This window comes from Centrocercus urophasianus, unplaced genomic scaffold, assembly GCF_019232065.1.
Source record: "Centrocercus urophasianus isolate 14NV4802_14NV808 unplaced genomic scaffold, USGS_Curo_1.0 seq_505, whole genome shotgun sequence".
NCBI lineage: Eukaryota > Metazoa > Chordata > Aves > Galliformes > Phasianidae > Centrocercus > Centrocercus urophasianus.
In genome coordinates this window covers 8,683-30,570 of record NW_024885095.1, presented here as the reverse complement: position 1 = coordinate 30,570, position 21,888 = coordinate 8,683, and the positions used below count along the sequence as shown (strand labels likewise).

At 47.7% G+C, this 21,888-nt stretch overlaps 2 protein-coding genes across 2 annotated transcripts; both read left to right on the top strand.

Annotated features, from left to right (window-relative positions):
• Positions 1–2,441: 2,441 nt before the first annotated feature.
• On the top strand, positions 2,442–13,925 carry LOC122169285 (F-box/WD repeat-containing protein 10-like). The gene is made up of 13 exons (XM_042835305.1): positions 2,442–2,763; positions 3,148–3,354; positions 3,454–3,581; positions 4,026–4,148; positions 4,651–4,775; positions 5,234–5,437; positions 6,362–6,483; positions 6,900–7,048; positions 7,652–7,794; positions 8,542–8,697; positions 9,593–9,786; positions 10,695–10,880; positions 12,703–13,925. The coding sequence occupies exons 1-13, from the start codon at positions 2,442–2,444 to the stop codon at positions 13,539–13,541; spliced, it is 2,898 nt and encodes a 965-aa protein (XP_042691239.1). The 3' UTR covers positions 13,542–13,925.
• A 1,103-nt stretch (positions 13,926–15,028) lies between these two features.
• On the top strand, positions 15,029–21,888 carry LOC122169286 (Golgi apparatus membrane protein TVP23 homolog B-like). The gene is made up of 7 exons (XM_042835306.1): positions 15,029–15,102; positions 15,530–15,612; positions 16,955–17,099; positions 17,827–17,916; positions 19,099–19,230; positions 19,319–19,447; positions 20,350–21,888. The coding sequence occupies exons 1-7, from the start codon at positions 15,091–15,093 to the stop codon at positions 20,380–20,382; spliced, it is 624 nt and encodes a 207-aa protein (XP_042691240.1). The 5' UTR covers positions 15,029–15,090; the 3' UTR covers positions 20,383–21,888.

Here is a 21,888-nt window from a genome sequence, read left to right as displayed (position 1 = left end):
GGGCAGCTGGCAGGGGAAAATTGCATTAGAATGGTATTAATTGCCTTAGTGCAGCACGACAGCTCACTCAGAGCCTGCAGAGCCAAAGGGATGCATGAGGTCAGGGGAAGCCAAAGCTCTGCTTTGTCCCAAGGCTTTGCATCAGCACAGGAAACGGATTGTCCTGGAGTCTGTGCAGACCTCATCCTTGGAGATATCAAAGCCCAACCAGGTGCAGCTGCTGGGGATGGCGAGGTGACCCCGAGGGGCTTCAGCCTTGCTGGGTTTGTTCTGAATGACAAGTCCTTTTTTTTTTTTGTGGTGACGTCACATCGGTCTGCCCGCGGGGCTTTTTAGCTGACCCTTTCCTTCTATCTCAGTTTTGGGGCAGAAAGGTCCCATGCAGGGTTCCCTAAGGGATCCCAAAGCCCTGCAGCATGCTGGCTTTCTTCTAATCCCTGCTCTCCCAAAACCCCTGTACAGAAATCACTACAACGATGTAGCACCAAAGCCTGAGGTCCATAAAAAGTGGATGGCTTACTTCAGGTCCCAGTCCTTCCAAGAGCTGAAGCAAAAATGCAATGAGTGTGAGCTCTGCCTGCAGAAAAGGGTTTCCCACTGGATTTAAACTTTGCAGTCCATGGTAATCCCCTTTCCCAAGGCTGTTCTTGTGTGATTCTTGGGCTGCTGTGGGAAAAACTGTGCCAGGCACTGAGCAGCTGCTCACCCTGTGCCAAAACCTGGATCATGGCATCAGCTCCCTGAGCAAAGTCCCCACTGCAGGCACTGGAGCCAGGAGAGCAGGGCATTCCGTGGGGCTGTGCAGATGGATGGGACGGGGTAAATCAGTAACTGCTGGTGACTCGTGGTGCAAGAGAACACAAGCTGTACTGCTCTCTGGCTTCCTCTACCTGCAGCAGGATCGGGGCAGTGACACTGCCACCACCAAATGCCAACCCCTGCAAGCGAAGCCAGTGCTTCCAAAACTTGTGCAAACTTCGTGGGGTGAGCAGTAGGTCCTGATGGCAGCTGGACATGCTGTGTGTAGGGCACTCTGAGCCTCAAATACCCGAAATACCAAATATACAATAAAGCCCTCCATCTGCGACATCTCTTGTCTGAGAACCACATGAATTCCTATTAGCCATCAGCACAGGCTTCCAGCTTTGTTGTGGGATCCATTTGAGACCCTCAGCCCTTCAAGGATGCTGCACGCACAGCAGGGATGTCCCACATGCCATTGGGTAGATGAGAAAGAAGTCCTACCACCTCCCTCAAGGCCCCAACTCTTGCAGTGAGACCCTGCCAGCACAGCCATTAGTCCCAGCTGAAGGTGTCTGTGGAGGGCAGTGAGAAATCTGCATTGCCCTGCACAGAAAGCACAGCAGCTCAGCACCTGCTGTTCCCCAGCCCAGGTCCAGGAGGAGATGCACATAGAGCTGTGCGCTCCACATGGAGGACCAGCTGAAGATGCCCTACATTGCATTAGTGATCCATGAGCTGCAGCTTCCAGCCAACCAACCCACCTCGAGAACCTGCTGCAGACATGGAGTTCTGGGACCACAGCACCCCCAGGGTGATGTAGTGGTCCTCTGTGCCTCCGAAGGGCTGGTAGAGGAAGTTTCACAGTAGAACTTGGACTGCTGGCTCACTCCAGAAGGTCAGAGAATCACAGAAACACAGAACATTCCCAAACTGGTAGGGACCGATGGGGATCACTGCATCCAAACCCCCGCCCCACACAGCATCATCCAAACCCTGTGGCAGAGAGCAGCATCCCAGCACTCCCTGAACCCCAGCAGATTGAAGCACCTGCCCAAAGCTTTCAGCATCCCAGAACAGTCTGAGCCAGGAAAACATTCACTTTGGTTTACCTGATTTGATTTTTGATATTTCTGGCAATACCAGAGAGTCAAATCAGGTAAATGAATGAAGTATATTATCATTATCTGGTAAATGAATGTCAGGAACACACTGCTTGCTGCAGAACACAGACCCCAAGCTGCAACCATGGGGAGTGGAACTCCAGCAAAATGCTTTCAGCTGGGGCAGGAGCACCAGAGCCAACAAAGGGGCTGAGTCACAGCCAGGCTGTGCTGTGCTTCAGTGCTGTGCAGCAGATAAGGAGTGCTGCCTGCTGCCCAGCTGCTGGGCTCAACTCCTCCATGTCCTGCACTCAGTGTTTGTCCCTGGCACATACCCCCAGGTGCGGCTCAGCACGGTGCAGACGGAGAACTCCCTCCAGGTTTTGCTTTTGGAAGCAGATGGCAGAGCAGGGCACGGTCACGGCTGTCTGCAGGGAGGTGGGGATGTCCTTTGGGGTCCCTGTGTGGTTTTGGTGGTTGCTCGTACCTTCCTGCCTGCGCGGAGCAAGAAACCTTTGACTTAATGGCACAGACAGGCACGCGGGGCACATGCAGGTGTCCGGTGCTGAGTTTGCCGCGTCAAAGGAAAACAACGCCATGGCGGAGCTGGAGCCCTGCTTTCCTCCAAGCGCCAGAGCCCTGCAGCCCACGAGAAGCGGGCACAGCACAGCCCTGGCCTCTGCCCAGCATGCACGGAGCTGCCGTCCCTCCTGCTGGGTCCGACCCCGCACGGACGATGCTCGCAGCACCGACCGGCGCGTCGCGGTTCCCCGGCAGCGCAGCGCGGTGTCCCGGCAGCGCGGGGCGGGGCGGACCGGGATGGCGGCGGTGCGGGGCTGCGGGTTCGATCCGCGCCTCGGCACTGAGCGGGGCCGGGGAGCAGCGGGGTCAGGAGGCACCGAGCTCCTCCTCCGGGCAGGTGGGAGGACGGGGCTGCGGTTTGTCGAGAAGGGAAGCGGCTGTGTTTGCCTTAACGTTACCTGGGGGACGGCGGGGAGTTCTGTCGTGCTCTTTTCTGCTGCAGCGTCATGACAAAGGCTTGTTTCTACTGAAGGAAATCTGATGGCTAAAGCAGGAGTACCCCACTCAGAAAACATCCCTTAACAAGAGGCTGTTTTGATATTTCCAGGACAGAAAACCCTCCCTTCACCTCCCTGCTTCCCCCTTCCCCCCCCCCAGTGCTGCTAATTGAGAAACATCCCATTTGCAAGGAGAAAACTGTAGGACTTCACTCCCAACAAGCTCAGCCCTGGCTGCACTGACAGCTGTCCCGTTGCTGTCTGTCCCTTCCAATGTCTTCTAGGTGGGCAAACACCAGCAGTGCGCTTCTGTCCCCCAGCTGCCAGCTGCCCCATCCCAGAGGGCCCTGGTGCAGAGGTCGCTTTGCTTACTGCATCCTCAGCCCATAGGGACGTCCCTCCTCATCCTACATCTCTCCCATCACTTTCTCGTGTCACATACAAGGACTTCATTCGCTGCCTGCCAGTTCATCTCTCCCGGTACATCCTGGGTAAGGCGTCTCTCATTTTCCAAGGGTGGTTTCCCCTGAGGGTAACGGGTGGCTTCTCATGCGGATGTTGTTCTCTGCCCTGTCCTCTTTGTTCCTCAGGGCTTCTGGATAACAAATCCCTTAAAACATGTGTCAATGTGAGTAAATACTGGGCTTTTCTGGCCAAAGAAGTTGAGAAGGAGCACGTGTGCCAAAAAGCAATACAGAAGAAAATCCTGTATTTGCAGGTATGGTGCCTGGACTTCTGCCATCATTGTGCCCTTATTTTATTCTTTCCGATGTTGTTGCCCAAACCATGAGATAGAGGTGCCTTTCTGGAGGCCACCTCCCAGCTTCATCCTATTCCTTCCTCCATCTGCAAACTTGGGCTGGATGTTCATCATGTTCAGTTTCAAACACAACAGAATAACTTTTAGTGATGTTTAGGGAGCCTGCAACTCTGAACGTCGATCAGGACACTCTAAAATCAAGATCTGGTGATGGGGTCATTTTAGCTCTGCCCAGCGAACTTTATTTGCTCCACATAGGATGATGGAAATTCTAGGTTTCATTGTGAAAAGCCAGAGCTGGGGGTTGGGATGCAGTACAGCAGAGCTTGGAGGAGAGGTTCACCCTGATTGTTACAGACCAAGCTCTGCTGTGACTGTGTTGCCTCTGTTGGTTTCTTCCAGGGGTTGTGCCCTCGGGGAGCAGTTTCCAACTATGCTAAAATAGTCAATGTAGCAGTTCCACAGTTAAATGAAAAGGGATGTGTCACCGAAGTGAGAGACCACAGCCCTGGAAGTAAAACAAAGGTATGTTGGAGGGGGTTTGCCTTCTGTGTCTCTTCCATCTCCGGGAGAAGGGAGGACACAGTTGTCTTGGGAAACAGAACTGTGAATTTGGAGTTCCTTTGCTCTTCTGCTTCTGGCTTGAACCACTGCAAGCAGCTCATAAGGACCACTTCTTGCACGGGGAGAAGCCAGCATCCATGTCCAGAAGGATGTTCTGCTTTGTCCTAATGTTGCCCCCTAGGCACAGGAGTAGCTTTGAGGCCATAGCACTGGCAAGGCTGGGCATCATCATGGGGGACACGGCCTTCATTCCAATGGATAAAGATGGCTGCCACTGAGTGAGGCAGAAGGGAAGAAGCCTTGTTTCTGTGCTAACCAGGGAGTTACTGCATGCTGGTTGTTCTTTACTAGCACTTTCCATCTCTATCGTTCCTGTAGGGAGTAAGCTGATATGGCCAATGCTAGGGAATAGCAGTGTGTTTCTGCCACTCCTGGGTAATGCTTCCCTATTTCTTTCCACCAGGAAGACAAGGAGGAGGAGGAAATCAAGCTGCAGGCAGCCTATCATGATCTGCAAACTGACACAATCCAGCTGGAAGAGAGGAACGTATTCTGTGGCTCCTACAGTATTCGTGTCCTCACTGACCGGTTTGTGGGCTGCACCTGCCTGTTTTCTGCACTACCTCTGAAGGGCCAAACAGGGCTTCTGAAGCCCTGTCCCCTTCCTTGCAATCCTTCTGTGGGTGGATCTATGGCTGGAGAAGGGTCTTGGTGTCAGTGACAAGCAACTCACAGTATCAGATCTTTTTTTTTTCCCCTGTAATAAAGATACCAAATGGAATCACCCTTGAAGACACAAGGGTTAGGATCCATGGTATATCACAAGGGATGTGGAGCTGGGAGGAGCCCTCTCCCATTTTTAAAGCTTACCTTCCAGATATGATCCTAGGAATGCAGAATGAGGACCATGGTTGTGGTGCTCTGCAAAGGATCCACATCCTCAGCAGGCTGCCTATCAGGTTGCTCTTTGAGGATCACTCAGCACTGAGTACTGCTAGAGCTTGTCAACTGACAAAAGCTCATCTCAGTCACTCTTCTTCATCCAGATCAGACCCAGACAGAGTAATCCACTATGCTGGGGGAGACTTGGTAGCCATTGGTTCTGCAGATCGAAAAGTGAGGATTTTTAATGTGTTGTCAAGGAGAGAAGTGCCACCTCTGCTCTCTGGGCATGCTGGAAGCATCAAAGCACTGCTGCTTGATGAGAAGAAAGGGCTCCTTCTTAGCACGAGCTGCGATCTCAGCATCAGGTGAGCAGCCCTGGGACTGTGCCCTGGATCCCACCTCCCTGGAAATCTAAGAAATTAGAGCTTAAATCCTTCCACTCCAATCTTTATGAATCCTCCTGACCGTCACTTTCACCGTAGTAATGAAGTAAAGCCGATAAATTAAACACATCCACCATAGGAGTGCTTCTGTTCTCCAGTTTCACCCAATTCTGAACGATAAAGTCGGAAGATGCTTTCATACAAGCTGTGTATCACTGTACCTTAAAGCACCAGGGCTGAGTGTGGTAGGTGCCAGCAGTGAGGTTCTGCACCAAGTTCCTCCATGACGCTGCAGGTTTGTTGTGCTGAGCAAACCCTGCAGCCTGCTGCTGGGGTGCAGCTGCTCCTGCCCAGGTCCTGTGTATTGACACAAGGGGGTGGAGATGAGCAGCTGCTTCATCTTATTTACCACTGAATCTCAGGAGTGTTACGCCAAGGGGTGAAAAGCTCGAAAGCTCTGGCATGGCGCGTGCACAACATCCACAAAAACAGCATTTAACAATAAGGGAAGAGTGATTCAGGCTCTCCTGCCTGCCCTTCCCCTCTCCAGGAGCGTTGTTTGTTGAGTGTTCTCAAGACAAAGTCAACCCAAATCATTTTGGTACCCACCAGCAAAGAAATAACCTTATCTGTAAAGCTCTCCGTCTGAAGGTCAATCTGACACAGCTGTGCCAGAGCTGAAATCCAACTGCAAATTTCCAGGCAGTTTGAGGATGGAAGAGCAGACAAAAAGTAAAAATGTAATGTTAAGCCTGATTTGATTGTTCTGAATCCCTCATTAACTCACTGGGATGTCTCCTGATCTTAATGTAGCGTGGATTTGAGAAGAGCTGGGCCTGTTAAGTAGGAAGTAATTAATCATCCATAAATGATATCATTAACCACTGTATTTCCTTTACCATATAGATGCTGGAATATATATAGTGGTGCTTGTATGAAAATCTTTACTGGTCACTGCAGGACCATCACCTGCTTGGATTTACACAGCAAGAAGTTTGTGTCGGGGGGCACAGATGGGATGGTGAAAGGTGAGAGCCAAAGCTAGGAGCTGTGCAGCCAAGGGAATGGCAGAGAACTGGGGAGTTCTGGAGTGATACATGTGATAGTCTGAAGACAAGTGTATTAGGGTGGATTTTTATTCTTATTGTTGCTTATTTTGTTGTTTTTTTTTAATGGCTGTGTGGCTGTAGGGCCAGAACAAATCTCAGGAAAGTGGTACAGCTTGCAGCTTGTTATTCACTTGCAGATTAAGCATTGAAACGATGTGCCATGGTCAGGGCTTTGTATTTAAAAGGTTTGCTTTGTAGTCACACTCTATGTCAACACCTGGCTCCAGGCAGAGCTGCAGGTACAAGGGGCAGATCCTTTTAATTCATACAAACAAACCAAAACCATCCAGTAGGGACAGATAATTGTCAGCATTTCTCCTCTTTAATCCTAACAGTGTGGAACTTGGACAGCGGGGTATGTCTGAAGACCCTGAAACACAGCAATATTGTTTATGCTGTTAAAATGGATGGAACCCATGTTGTCAGTGGGTGTGACAGAGGGCTGGTGAAAGTCTGGCATGCTGGCACAGGCACTCTGCTCAAAGTAAGTTTCTCAGGTGGGTAATCCTGTGCTACTTTACTGCACTAGTTTATCATCGCTAGTTTCTGCCCCCGAGACTCTCTAAAAGCAAAGCAAAGAAATAACAGAGAGTCCAAACTGATAAAAGGAATGGCAGAATTGTTGGTGAAAGAATAATACAAAAACTGGTTTGCAAATATCTAAGTTCTTATCTGGGATATTGCCTTGTATTCAAGCCCTTTCGTTATTTAAACTTTGTAGGTACATTTATCTCTGCTCAGTTGGAAGCATTGAGAACCTGAGAGGGGCGTGGGAGGGCTTGACTAGCAGCTTCCAGGGTTGGAGGTGTCATGGGTTATCCAGAATAGGAAGTTTGTTGTTCTCAGAAGCAGCAGCAGTTTATAAGAAGCTGGGCGGCTGCTCTGCAATGTAAAGGTTGAGGCCAGAGCCTGCTAATTAGCTTTGCAGGTGTCCAGAAGCAGTATGAATCCAGACTTCTGAGAGGAATGGCATTGAGCTGCAAATTGAGTTGCACCTTGAGAGCAAGATAACCCATCTCACCTGGGCTCAGACTGTAATTGCCCCTTCCGCCACAGTCCGTTTCTCCCCTGTTTCTTTTACTCTCAGGTACTAGAAGGGCACCTAGGCCCAGTGAGGTGCCTGTCCTTTGATCAGTGGCACCTCGTCTCGGGAAGCAGTGACGGATACGTCTTGGGATGGAGCATGGTGGGAGAGCTTAAGAGGTGCCTCACGGCTTTCCGCCACCCAAAGTAAGTGTCCGTGTGTTTCGAGGTGTATTCTAAAGCATGCTGTAAAAAGAAAAAAAATAAGTCTCCCTTACAGGAACACAAAATATCTTACAATGGTCAGTGCTGGAATGTGAAATCTCCTTTTCCAACTGTCCTCCATCTAAAAAGTGTTAGGCAGTGCATGGTCATAACCAACATTTGTCAGTTGTGAAGATCTGTGACAAGCTAGAATATAAATACACAGCTGCTGGCTCACAAACAGAAGTGACTGAAGACAGAGACAGTGCATAGTCCAAAATTTGAAGGATCCCAGCCTTCACTCAATTGGGTGTCGTGCAACTTGGTCAAGAGTTGACTCTGTGTATGCTCATGGTGGCTGCATTGCATGCTGAACCCCACCTGCTGCATATTAGATCAACTTGTGGTACTTGCTTGTTACAACTATGAGAACCAGAGCATCTTATTGTTCTATTTACTTTCCTAGACACAAAAATAAAATGTTAAATGTGCAGACAGCTGTAATCACAGTGGTTACTCTAGGACGAGCGTCGGCTTTGCTTGTTGGCCATGGTCACTTTATTGATCTTCACAGGACTGGTTATGAAGAACTTCTGCAGGTCTTCCAAACATCTTGATTGCTCCTGTTGTGTTTTTTAAGCCTGTTGATAGAGGCAGGGCTTTGCATCCCTTGCAAAACAAGAGGCAGTTGATCTTGTCTCCTGGTGAAGGCACAGTGACTGCACCAACGTTTGCATGTTGTGTTTTCAGGGAAGTTCTGTCTCTGGAGTTGCTCTATCTCAGAGTTGTCAGCAGTTGTGCTGATGGGAAGATCCGTGTGTTTAACTTCCTCACTGGGAGCTGCCTGAGAGTGCTGGTGGGCAGTAGCAGAGGGGATCCTGTATCTTTCTGTGCTTCCGAAAACAGGTTGGTGACAACAGCTGCAGTCAGACTCTACCAAATTAGGTAGGTTAGGTTGTAATTTCAGGAATGATGTATTCTGCCATCTCTCTCTCTTGCAAATAAGCTTTAAAGGACTCTGCTGCTTCAGGACTGCTTTGACAAATTGTTTTTTATTAACAATGGCTGAAAATGATTTGTTTGGTTCTTTCAGCAGTCTAAAATTTCCCATTTCTGTATGATTTAAGATAAAATCTGAACTGTAAAGCTGAATTCAAATTACTGAGAGGCTGGAGAAACAAGCCAAGGACTGACAAAGCCTTTGCTCGCTCTCTGACCCCTCTCAGTAGAAAAGCCAACAATGGAAAATGCTTCCAGGTTCCTTCATATCTGCAACTCTAAAGGTGGCTCCCAACTTCTGGATAAGTGAGAGCTGAATCACCAATGTGCTCTGAACACTCTTTTGGTCATGACCCTAAAATGCAGCATTATGTAGGTGAGCTGCTAGGAAGAAAACTAACTCCATCCCAGCCAGTCCCAGGACACCCCCCTACGTGAGGTTTAAAGCCCCTGATAACACGGTGTCTCCAATTTCTTGTGGCATTACGTTGGTCAAATTCAGTCCACTGTTGGGACATTTTGATTTTATTTCCTTAACTTTCATCCTTCGTGGCAATGAATTTACCCTAAGTGGGATGAGAGGAGCTGCGCAGAGCTCAGGCAGACGACGTGAGTTAGAAGTGCGGTACGTGATTGACGGGACTAATTGCTACTGCTTTTTTCTTTCACAAAGAAGTGATCATTTTCTCAGCTCTGTTTAATTACCCTCAGGGTTTGTATTAGACAGAAGCAAACCTGTTAGGCGGTACCTGCTGCGTTAATGATATTCTTGCTTTTAAGAGCCTCCCCTTTCCTCCCCCAGGATGGTGATCAATGCACCCAGCGGCCTGCTGATGTTCCAGTTTGAGGATGTCACGTGGGACTACACGCTAGGAGCTGAGCGAGAGCTGGTGTGGAAGCAGAAGCAGGAGAGCTGCCCTTTGGGCACAGCATTGACTCCCTCCCAGCAAACCAAGAGCCACATTGCCAGCCAGATGCGTCGCCTGAAGATACGAGGTGCTGGCCTTCTCGTGCTTGATCCGCTTGCCAAAATGTTCTGAGTGCCTCAAAGCACTAGATATGGCCTTTGCAGTGCTCTGGCATGGTTTGCTGAAGTGGGTTAGAAATAGCATCAGGTACCTGCTGTCTTCATATGCAGGCTCTTCACTTTTTGAAGTGCAGCCGAGTGGACATACTGCTGCATTTCAATGGGTCTGTCGTTTCCAGGCTTTTGTAAAACCTTTGCACCTTTTTAGAAAGGTCTGATATAAATTCAGCTTGCTTGAGACAGTTTCTGTCATTTTCCAGCTGAGTAATCCATCAGTGATATTATTCACGTCCTGACAGCTGGTGTGCATGGAAACATGCTGCTGATTCAGAGCCTGAATTATTAAAATCCCCAGAAAATCATAGGACACCTGCATCCAGAACTTGCCATCACTGGGATATGCAATTGCACATAAGCAGGCACCTTTTAAATGATCATACTGTGGTGTGATTTTTGAGAAATCAGCAGTTATTTGATACAGTACCACAAATCTACAATCAAACAGCACAGAAGCAGATGAGCTAGGTAGGGAAGTTTTCATAGCATGAATTGCTAACTTCCTTGAAGCAGCTGTGCCTGGTGCAGGACGTGCAGTGGGCAGCAACAGGAAGCAAACTGATTGTTTTAATTGTAGTGGCAAAAATCTGGGTGGTGTATATGCACACCTAACTCTGAACATCAGCACTTACTGCCACCTTTGGCTCCTGTGATGCTTTCTGTTAATCAAACACGAGTGGGTTGTTTCCAACATCCAGCTGTGATAAGAGGCAAAGCAGTGGCCAGAGACTTCAAATCTCATAATTTACGAGGATTTTTGTTTTAAATGGAAGTTTAACACCAACACAGCTTAGAGATGATGTATTCTTCTGCTTTCTAGCTCTGTGCAATGAACTGATAAAACCTGCAGCTTGCCAGCAACAGGAGCATTTGCTTGAGAGCAGGAGGTCTTCTCAAATCCAGGCAGAGCAGCAAGAGCTTTTTGCTCCTGGTAACAACCAGCCCCATCCTCTTGCTTTGGGACAGCCAGCAAAGGCATCTTCTGTAAGGAACCTGGCAGATGCTGGTGAGAACTTGTCATAGCAGGGTAGGATGTTGGCTCCTTGAATGAGTGCATCTAAGATAAATGAATGGATTAAACAAGAAGTAATGATCTGTAGGAGGCAGGCCAATTCTGGACGAGAGGTTTGCAGTGGCAAAATGGATCCTTGTAGAGGGTGCAGTGGTTACAGGAGCTGTATACGATCAATCAAATAGGGAAAGCAATCCAGTCCAATGATAAAGCCAAGCTCTCTGGTATCTTGGCTTTTTTTTTTTTTTTCCATAACCTTATTCAAGCTGTGATTGCTTTATCACACGTAGGAGATACATGTAGGAAATATCTTCAGGTAGTCAGTAGCTGCTAAGAAAAACATGCTTAAAATAATACATGTGGAAATCATCTCAGCCAGCTTGACACAGCAAGCTGTAGTTTGAAAATGACAGCACTGAGATCACAAATATGGTCCTTGGCCATGTGGTATTTCTCTCAACTTACAGTTTCTCCCAGCATTCAAATTCAGAGTCTGCTGGATTTCTGAGTTGGGCGCTGAAATCTCGCTTCAGAAGTGCTGAAACCATCAGAAGTCTTTTACCCCAAATTCAGGGTGTTTGTAACTGAGATCCAGAGCCACCCGTAGGTGCAGACTGAAAAAACTGAGTGAGGAATAAGCAGTGATCCTCATTAGTAGTGTTCAGGCTGCTGGCCACTTTACTGGTTGGGTTCCCCAGGGCTCCATTTTGGGGCCAGTTCTCTTCAATGTTTTTAAATAATCCAGAGGTGGGATTCAACTGCATACCAAGTCAGTTTGCTGATGGTAATAAATTAGGAGGAGCTGCTGACTCCCTTGAGGGCAAAGAGACCTTGCAGAGAGATCCTGAGCAATCACCGACTGCACAAAGTTTAACAAGTGCTGGATGTTGTGCCTGGGATGGGGCAACCCTGGCTGTAGGTACAGGTGGTCCTTGTGGGTCCCTTCCAACTCCAGATTCTGTAATCAGTCTGTTTTGCTGTGTTCTGCCTTTGCAAATTAAGCTTATTATTCTCTGAAATATATTTCCAGAAGGCAGAAGTATCAGTTAACCAGCTTAAAAAAAACAAATAAACAAAAAAGAGCCAAGCAGTGATGTGCAAATGGCATCACACTGCTTTGCAAGGTGACAAGTGAAGTGTTAGAGTGAGGCCATGGCTCTGAGCGTTGTACAGTCTTTCCTGAAATCCTAATTTAGTTCTCAATTAAAGGTGTAATAATGAATCCATCCTGATGTGTCTGTTAAACATGCAAGTCAGCCTTGACATCACTTCAGACATCAAAGCTAGAATGCAAAATGTGTCCTGTGATTTCAAGCTCAAGTGCAGGTCTGGGTAGAAGTACTTCATAGTGGTTCTCAGATGTTGGCTCTTTCACAGATTTCTGCTGGGAAATGACTTCTCTTAAAGCCATTTCCCAATACACAAACTGAAGGACAAGAAAGGGGTACACGGGAAGCCAAGTTGGGTTGGATATCAGGCCACCCCCACATGAATATGATGTATTTTATAGAATCTGGCATTCATTTGACTGGTACGGAACTCCTCTGGTAAAGATCACTCCTCAGGTCACCAGGACAGAATTCTCTCTGATACTGGCAGCACTGCTAGCAAGGCTAAGAATGAACAAACTGAAATGGGCATCGTTAGCACATTGCTGCCTGTGTTGCCTGTTGTGTAGATCAACTTGGACTGTCCATATGCCTACCAACACAGCACCTGTCCCTGGTCCTACCTGGGGTACTTCCATGCAGTTAATGACCTCAGACAATGTTCTTGACTCCATTTATGCTCAGTGTTGTTTTGTTTTTGAAAACAGATGGCACATCTGAATACAGCACTTCTGTACTTGCACATCCTGACAGACAGCAGGGAGAGAAAAAGGGCTCACTGTCCTCTAACAAGTTCCTCTTGACTGTCAGCATGCTGCAGAAGAGTGGCAAGCCGTCCTTTGTCCGCTCCACTACAAAACATCCTGCAGCAACCGGGAAAGCATTGGAATGTCTGCTGCAACAGCAACAAAAAAGACAAATATACACAACCCCTCTGCAACAGGAAAAGGATCTGGCAGCCCAGTTCCAACGTGCGAGATCTCACAGTGATTCTCTGACTATGAAAAGGATTTCTGTACCCTTTGAAAGGAAAATGTTGCAACTCAAGCTGAAAAATTCTTTGCATGGGCCCACTGTGAATTCCTCCATTCCTGCTCCCTGCATTGTACGTCTCAAGACTTGCGGTGCTTCGCTACAAGGAAAGAAAGTTCATGGTGCTCACAGTAAAGGCACTTCTCTCCCTGAAGACAGAGTTCAGCACGGTGGTACAGACAGTACAGATTCTGAACAGATCAAATCAACACGTGTGATGATCCCACAAATGAAAAACGAAGCAGTTTGCAGAGGAAAAAAACCCTTTTGTCCATACGCTGCAGATCCTTCCCAGGCTGACAGTGGGTTCAGACTTCTGACAGAACAGCAAAAGGAGGCACGTGCTGCAACTGCTGTAGCTCAGTGTCAGGCAAAGCAGGCAAAGCTCGTAGAAGATCATCAAAGAGCACGCAAGAAGGCCTGGTTAAGGAAAACTAAAGGCCTACCTACAGTCTCTTTTACTAAGGAGGGGAAGATATTTGCTCCTGAACTTGGACATAATACATTTATCTGAGGTAACCCATTAGCCCAACAAATCACCAGCATCTGATGTCTCTAATGTCACGGCTTCCTTGGGTATCCAGCTGAGCCTTTCTGTGGTTTCTGTGTTAGTATGAAAGGTGTCTCTGCTGTTCCAATGAGATATTATTGGTGCTTTCAGCACTTTCTCAAGGCAGTGAATGGAGTGACTCCTCTCCTGTGTTTTAAGTTGCTAGATCTGTCGTTATTATAGACACAGCACATTCAAGACCAATAGAACAAAGATATGGCTCAACTGTTTGAATAAAAATTCTTCTTGTTAGAGTTTGTATAGACTGATTAGAGTTTATAAGCTAAAGAAGTATGGGCTGGATAAATAGACAGCAAGGTGTACAGGAATCTGGCTGAACAGGCAGAAGTGGAGGGTAACCAAGTAAGGTCTGCACCTGGGTTGTGGCAAGCTCCACTACCAATACAGGCTGGAGGATGTGAGGATGGAGCACAGCCCTGCAGAACAAGTCCTGGGGGTATTGGTGGATGGCAAGCTGGGCATGAACCAGCAATGGTGCCCTCACAGCCCAGAAAGCCAACTATATCCTGGGATGCATTCAAAGCAGCATGGCTAGCAGGGCAAGGGAGGGGATCTGCCCCTCTGCTTTGTGCTGTGAAACCTTAGCTGGAGTACTGTGTCCAGACGTGGAATCCTCAGTACAGGAGAGACACGCAGCTGTTGGAGAACATCCAGAGGGCTGTGAAAATGGTCCCAGCAATGGAGCACGTCCCTTACGGGAGTCCTGCTGCCTGCCAGCCAGGGGAACCTGGCCAGGCTGGAGCAACAGGCTGGAGGAACCTCATGGAGATCAGCATGGAGAAGTGCTGCTGGGCTGTGGTCCTGGGCCCCTGCTGGAGCAGGACTGGGAGCAGCCGGTCCCAGAGATCCCTCCAGCCTCAGCTGTGCTGTGGTGGAGCTGCCATCAGTGCTGCACAGGAACAGCGATGGTGGTGCAGGGAAAACATTGGGATCTTATTCTCAGACCTTTCTGTACTTTCTGGTAGTACAGAACAGCAGAACAGTTCCATCAGCCATATGCCGGTAGAAGGGTGCATGAGAAATCCAAAGCTTGTAGCACTGCCTCAGAAAAAATGACTGCTGCATTTAACCAAACTGAACGGGTGGCTTTGCGTTCCTTCATTTCTGGGGGTAAAACAAGTGTTCGTGTTTTCCGCTAGTCCAGCTCCTGATAAGACAGAGCAGTGTCCGTTGTCTGACCCTGGACATTGGGGCCAGCGTGCTGGAAACATTATTTTCTCGCATGAGAGGTTTGAGGCCGGGCTGTGGCAGGAGGGCTGCAGCTGGACGGAGCGGCCATGCCCAGCCCTCACAGCACTGCATCGCAGCCACAGCTGGGCGCTCAACAGACCCCGCCCCTCCCCCACGGCCTCCCTCTGGCGTCAGAGCCGTGCCCCAGTGCGCAGGCGCGGCGCTGCGACTCTCGCGAGATTGGCCGCGGTGGTGACGTGGCGTAGCCGGAAGTGGTGGTGAGGCCGGATGTGGTGGGGAAGCCGGAAGTGGTGGTGAGGCCATGCTGCGGCAGGTGAGGGCTGGGGGCTGCGCGGAGCTTGGTGTGGCCGTGGGGCTGCGCGGGGTTCCTCTGGGCTCGGCTGTGGGGCTGCGTGGGGCTCGCTGAGGCTCGGGTGTTGCGCTCTGTGGGTGCTTGGTGGCTGCTGCGAGCACTGTGTACAGGGAGGAGCGCAGAGGCTGAGCTGGCTCCTGGCTGAGGGGAGCACGATCGAGGCGAGGAAGCCTCGCCGCTCCTCCTGCCTCTCTTCAGCACGGGAGGCGCTGCCTGAATTAGCAGTCGTAGGAAAATCCGGTTCCTGTGTCTTTTCCTTATAGCGTTTGCTTCGTGTTTAAATCTCTAGGCGCCATCCCAGCACTTTAGTGTAATCAGAAGTGACCCGGGTTGAAGTCGAAAAGCGATTCTCTTTCTCTTGTAACTTTGCGCTTGTTCCTCTCGTTAGGGCAGCAGTGATGACATTGAGGATGTCTCTCTCTTTGATGCCGATGATGAAGTATCCAGGAGATCAAAAAAGTCAAAAATAAGGTCAGTGACCTGGAGAGAGTTTATAGATGAGTTCTGGAGGAGGAGGGACTGTCCCATCCTGTTGTTTCTGTTTCTGGACACCGACAAAACGACCCTGGCCCCATTTTCTTGGCTGCTATATTGTGTTGAAATACATAACGGCTAATATCTTTGTTTTGTTAGAAAGAATAGTAACTTTAGTAACTTCTGCTTAGCTGAGAGAGGTAGTTCCAGAAGCTCAGCTGGAATCCATGTATCTGTGCCTTTGTGCTTCTGAGTGTCCCCACGTGAAATGTGTGTACACGTTACTGTCTCTGAGCTCTCTGTAGCAGGTGGCTCTCACTGTGCCAAGTGCTGCTGTCTGGGCTGGCCTGTTATCTCTTTGCTAGTCTCTGTTTCCTAGCGTGAGTGGCACTGCCCTGCTGCCTGCCATGTCCTGCTGTGGTCACACTAATGTTGGGCAGAAGCACCAGCACTTCTGCATAAGGTTTGCTAATCCTGAAAGAAAGTATGTGAAGATGAGCTCACATTCATTGATTTGTTGGGGAGGTACTCATGTTACTGGCAGCAGCAGGCTGATCAGTGTCTGCCAGGCCCTCAGTACCAGCAGTGACCGACCAGTATCGTGTCTGCCCTGAGATTTCCCGGGGAGATACATGCAAGCTGGCAAGATGTCTGCTGTGAGCCCTTGATGCTGTGCCCATATATATAACAGTCACAGACCATAAAGCATCAAATATCAGGATTAGCAGTCATTCATAGAAAGCAAGGAGAATAATGTACAGCTACAGAGCACTTTCTCGCTAATACGCTTTTTCTAGCTATAAGCAGAAGTTGGAGGTGGTATACTTGCATTCCCAACCTAACGTGAGCCCTTTCCTACACAGCAGTCATTTGTTCAGGCCATGATCTCTGTTTTCCCACACATCTGGTAGTCTGAAATCCTGGTGTGGTGATGTTGGCTCTACTGAAGCCATTTCTGAACAGGGCACTGCACAAGTCAGAAAGGAGGCATGTCTGTTGTGTGATGCAGCTCAGTTTGCTGTTTCTTGTCAGAACCCTTTTTAAATTTACCTCAAAAAAATTGTCTTATGTGGAATATGAGGCTAAATAAATACTTGGCTTCTTCATCCCTAGATTCACATTGTGTTGGTTATGTCTGTGAGTGGAACCTTTCCTCCTTAGGGTAATCTCCCAGTTAACTTTTTTTTAACCCGTATTTTCAGCAATAATAACATACTGGTTTCATATAATAATGCTGATCCTTATCCTTGGTGGGAGAGGATCGCTTTGCAATGTTGTTTCTCTAAAATTGCTTCAGTCCTGTCTGAAAGAACTGTGACCATGCTGTCCTTCATTCCAGGCATCCAGTGGCATCATTTTTCCACCTGTTCTTCCGAGTCAGTGCGATAGTTGTCTATCTGCTCTGTGAGCTCTTAACTAGCAGCTTTATTGCCTGCATGGTGACAATCATCCTTCTCTTGTCGTGTGACTTTTGGGCCGTAAAGGTAAGTTCCTCTCGTGCTTTTTGTTATCATGTCTAACCTATAGGAATAATTGAGTAAAGTGGTATTTGTTCCACAAAAAAAGAACCTTCTTTGTGCCTTCCCAACAAAACTATACCTGAGATGCACTCAAGTACTGCAGGAAGCAGCACTGTGTAGCTGATGAGCTGCTTTCTTTTTGAAAATCAAATGGAGATCTGTAGCAGACTTATTCTTTTTAAGGCAGCACAGGCTTCATTTTTAGAAAGGTCACTTCTGAGTCACCAGTATGCGTCATTTATGTTAGTACAGCAATTTGTTGTTGTGCTGAGTGTATCAGAAAGTGGGTTTGGATATGAGAGCCTCATGGTCTTGTTTGCCCACATGAAGCAAATGAGCAACATTGCAAATAGCAACCCAAACAGCCAAGCTTTGGCAGAGTCAAGAGCAGTGGAATATGAGGTCTTTGCAGGGTGTGACGCCTCTCCTTCTAAAATACAGCTAGCATTGTAACTTGTGCAGCCACTGAGAGCAGATTGCTGTGAAACCAGCAGCTGCCAATGTAAGAAAGGGAATTTGCTGCCTGGAGAACTGAAAGCTTCTGAAAGAGCTAACAGCAATAACATCTGGGGCTGAAAAACCATAATTTCTTGTGGGTGCAGCGTTGAGGTGGAGTATTCCCAAGGATTCGTTTGGCTAATGGTTTCTCCTGGTGGCGAATTGAAGCCTCTCTGCTTTCTGTCTGTTTCAGAACGTCACAGGGCGGCTGATGGTTGGCCTCCGCTGGTGGAATCAGGTGGATGATGATGGTAGAAGTCACTGGAAATTTGAATCTAGAAAGGTCAGTCTTCCTTTAGATGTTTCAGGTTTACCGACCCCCTGTTAATTACCAGTTATGTTTGTGGTGGTGAATTGCAGAGTTCAGAGCTTCCAGCCGCAGGTCTGTAACCGCTCGCTTGTTTCATGGTGGTACTGAAGGATAACATCATCTTTTATATTTTTTGCTTTATTTAAAAGCCAGATCAAAACTTGAGAAAAATGTTTGTGTACCTTCATTTTCACATAAAATGTTGTAAAGGTTCCCAGGTCTTATCAAGAACACTGAAATGTTCTGGTGTGAGCACAGAACAGCTGACGTATCTTTTACCTCCCATAGAAGATCATTGGAACTAGGCAAAACAATCCAGCATTGCTCATAGCATTACTGCTCCCCTGTGTTCATTCTGCCTGCTGCTGTGTGTCTGATCTGCCTTCTGGTGGCACCTCGTGTCCTGTCAGTTACCCTTTTGATTGCTGCCTGTTGTCTCTGTGTGCACAGGGGTAAGAGCACTTCTGGTGCACAGATGTGGAGTGAGGTAAAAGTCATTGCCTGGGCTCACATTGGAAATCTATAGTGGTGCAGAGTCTGGAACCCAAAACTTTGTCCAGATGAATTTGTGCCCCTGCAGATGAATTCTTTCTCAGAACTGTGCTTGTTGGAAAAGCTATAATCTGCTAGGGAGAGGATAAAAAATATCTAAACTGCTGGTAACACATTAAATTGAGCCATGAGCTCCCTCTGTTCAGATCTTTTATCTATTCGTAGGAATAACGAATGATTGCTTGGGATCTTCTCAGTAAAGAAGATGAGTAGTGCAGTGTGAGTCATATCTGTGTAGAAATTGCCTGACTTGATGGCTGTAAGCATCAATATTTAGTACTGGCAGCACTCAGTGACACTGGTTGTCTGTGCAGTGATGTTAAGGTAGAAGGTGTTACCCGTTCTGTGTGTGGAAACTGAACCATGCAGCACATGTAACATTTCTCAAACTTACTGAGGCTTTTTTGCCCCAAATATTCCAAGACAGACAATTCGTTGTTACTTCCCCCCATATGGAAACATCTTTTGTCACGAGGTATTGAAGCTGGTCTCCAAAGCATCCAGTATTGCTGTGTGGGGACAAAAGCCAGGAGACTTGTAGGTGCTGGGCTGTTTTGTAGTGATGGTGAGATCTGTTAATCTCCATTTACTTTGTGTTTCTAGGTATCAGCACAAGGGCATAAAACCTCCTCAGAGTCAGAGTCCCGAATTTTCTGGCTAGGTCTGATTACCTGCCCTATCATCTGGGTGATATTTGCTTTCAGTGCTCTGTTTTCTTTCAAAGTGAAATGGCTGGTGAGTTGCCTCCCTCAACTCAGTAATGGACTTTGTTTGTTGCCAGTAAGGCGATGCAAATCGGTGACAATATTTTCTTGTGCCTTAGGCAGTAGTTATGATGGGAGTGGTTCTTCAGGGAGCCAACCTTTATGGATACATCAGGTGCAAAGTTGGCAGTAGGAAGAACTTGACAAGCATGGCAACCAGCTACCTTGGAAAGCAGTTCTTGCGGCAGGTGAGATATTGGGGTTTCGAAGCCCTCTAGTTGTGTTTGCTTTTGTCTGTAAGCTTCCTTCCTACCTGAACCATGAGAAGAAAGATTGAAAAAGGTGTTATTTGGAGTTCTTTAGTGAGACTCCAGTGAATTTGACACCCTCCTCCCAATTCTGCTCGTGAAGTCACAGATCAGCATGCTAATTGTGCTCCAAATGGAACTCCGTGTCAGCTTGTGTTATTCACTGGTGTCATGGACTAATGCCATAGAAGATACTGGAATATGGCTGGTCTGTTAGGAGCATGAGTGGAAAACGGTGACCGAGTGAAAGGATTTCTGATCAATTTTACTGCTCATGGAGAACTTATTGCTAAATTACTCCTTGTATTGCAGTACTTCCCCTTCTGGTTGCACCAGCCCCAGAAACACTCATCTGGAGGCACGATGGGTCATTGTGCTTCTGTGCACAGCTCCACTGTGTGTATTCCTAGCTGGAATCATTGCAATCATTGCCTTCTATATTCTTCCTCACCTCCAACCAACTCTTCTCATCAGGGCCTCCTCTGCCTGCTGTAGCTCCCTGCAGCATTCGGCACCATGGGCGCTGTTTGACTTCTAGGCTGTCGTTTCACTTCTTGTCCCAAGTCTCCTAAGTGTGGCTCCCTGTTGCACACATGGTGGGTTGGCCGCTGCAGATTCCCAGGTGTCTGTTGTACTTATTGCCATCAGTGTGATAAGAAGCTTAAATATTGGCAGCACAGTCTGTGTTAGGTTTGTGTTCATTGGTAGCTTCTGAGCGCTAACCAAAGGCCCAGAGCAGCTTCAGTCTCTGGGAGAACATGAAAGCGTTGCTCCAGAACCATGGCAGTGAGTCACACAGTTCTCCTGTGATGTACTTGATTTTTTTTCTTTGCCTGTTGCAGACTGTGGCTAAAGAGGACCAGACAGCATCCTGAGCACGGTAGAAGCCTCAAGCTGGGTTGGATTCACAGTAGTGAAGCACAGAGAATGTTGGTCTGACCGTGAGATTTTGGAGCTGCTTAAATGAGGTGTGAATTAAAAGAAGTAAATACATTGTGCAAGACTTCCAGTTAACACTCCTAGCAGTTAATATTCAGTTTTCCACTAGCAGTTTGTGTTTAAGTCCTTTCTTAATTTGATTAATTAGAATTATATTGCCTGAACTTTGAATCAGAAGACATCCTAGGTAGTGCTCTGATGCAGGTTTATACTCACTGGATACGTTAAGAGAAAAATGCCAGGAAACCTTCTAAAAGCCATGCTCACACAGGACCTTCTGTTCTCCAAGAACCATCCCCACCTCCTCCAGCAGTTGGTACCTCAGGTAGTTTTCGGTTGTGGGCTTAGCTGTGTTTTGTTCCTGGAGGTCTGTTACGAAGTTTAGATAGCTCTCTGTTGGCTCTGCGTCTCTCATTCTGTGATTTGAATGGCACTGAGGTTGTTGCAGTGAAGGAAATCCAAAGGAAGTGTTGCTGTTGGCTGTAGGAGGATTTTTGAAGTCAGGTGGAAACTGCAGCAAGTGACTGCTGAGCAGCTCCAGACTTATTTTTCTTAAATGCTGTTGGAGGTTGGAGTAACATTTAACCAGGACTTTGATTAAATCTGAGTTTATGGAGAACCCCTGTTTTTCCTGCAGGCCTGTGTCTGTACGAGGAGCACAACTGGACTAAAAGTAGGTTGCAAGGAAAGCTGTACACAGTTTCAGAGGTGGAGGGAGTGTGAGAGCAGGTGATGGGCAGAGCTGTTAAAATGATGCCACCTGGTGTGAGCTGGTGCACAGGGCAGCAGGAAACGTCACTGCTGGGGTACCAGGACAGGAGGTTACACAAGCAGAGCTTCCTTCCCCTCAGTTATTCACCTATGCAGCGGATTTGGGGGTAACCATTAAAATAAGAGCTGAGGCTGAGTTCAGGCTGCTTTCTACTGTTCCATGACCAAAAGGCATTTCACATAATCTTAATGGAGTTGCCTGAAGACCTGGCATCAGCATGCTGACTTTGCAAGACATTTGCATGTCTTGAATCCGTGCAGCACACTGTGTTCCCCTAGGAATCTATGGGCTGGGGAAAAGAAAACCCATTTGTATGATGGTGAAATGTTGGCTTGCAGTGTTCACCTCAGTGGCAGAAATTGTGTGTTCTGTGTGCAAAGCTGAAAGGGCTCAGCTCCTTCTTGTCACGTAGTGCTGCTCAAGGCAGGTTGTGCTTTCGCAGCGGGAGGTATTGTAAACTTCTGAAGAGGTATTTTAAATTGAGAATGTGGTTTCTTTTTGAATAATGGGTATTGTAAATTGTGGGATTGCATTAACATTGTATGTCTCCCTGGACCGTAGCAATACTTGGGAGCTGTACATTTGTTTAACTCTTTGGATCGATACCTTTCTTTTGTAAATATATATTTATAAAATCTTGAGATTAAAATAATGCTTTGTTTAAACCAGA

Excerpts from the sequence above, each read along its gene's own strand:
- LOC122169285 (XM_042835305.1), top strand. The coding sequence starts at position 2,442 with ATGGCGGAGCTGGAGCCCTGCTTTCCTCCAAGCGCCAGAGCCCTGCAG. Across the intron at positions 6,484-6,899 it reads CACAGATGGGATGGTGAAAG|TGTGGAACTTGGACAGCGGG; the intron begins GTGAGAGCCAAA and ends TAATCCTAACAG. Across the intron at positions 7,795-8,541 it reads ACGGCTTTCCGCCACCCAAA|GGAAGTTCTGTCTCTGGAGT; the intron begins GTAAGTGTCCGT and ends TTGTGTTTTCAG.
- LOC122169286 (XM_042835306.1), top strand. Across the intron at positions 17,917-19,098 it reads GGAAATTTGAATCTAGAAAG|GTATCAGCACAAGGGCATAA; the intron begins GTCAGTCTTCCT and ends TTGTGTTTCTAG. Across the intron at positions 19,231-19,318 it reads CTTTCAAAGTGAAATGGCTG|GCAGTAGTTATGATGGGAGT; the intron begins GTGAGTTGCCTC and ends CTTGTGCCTTAG.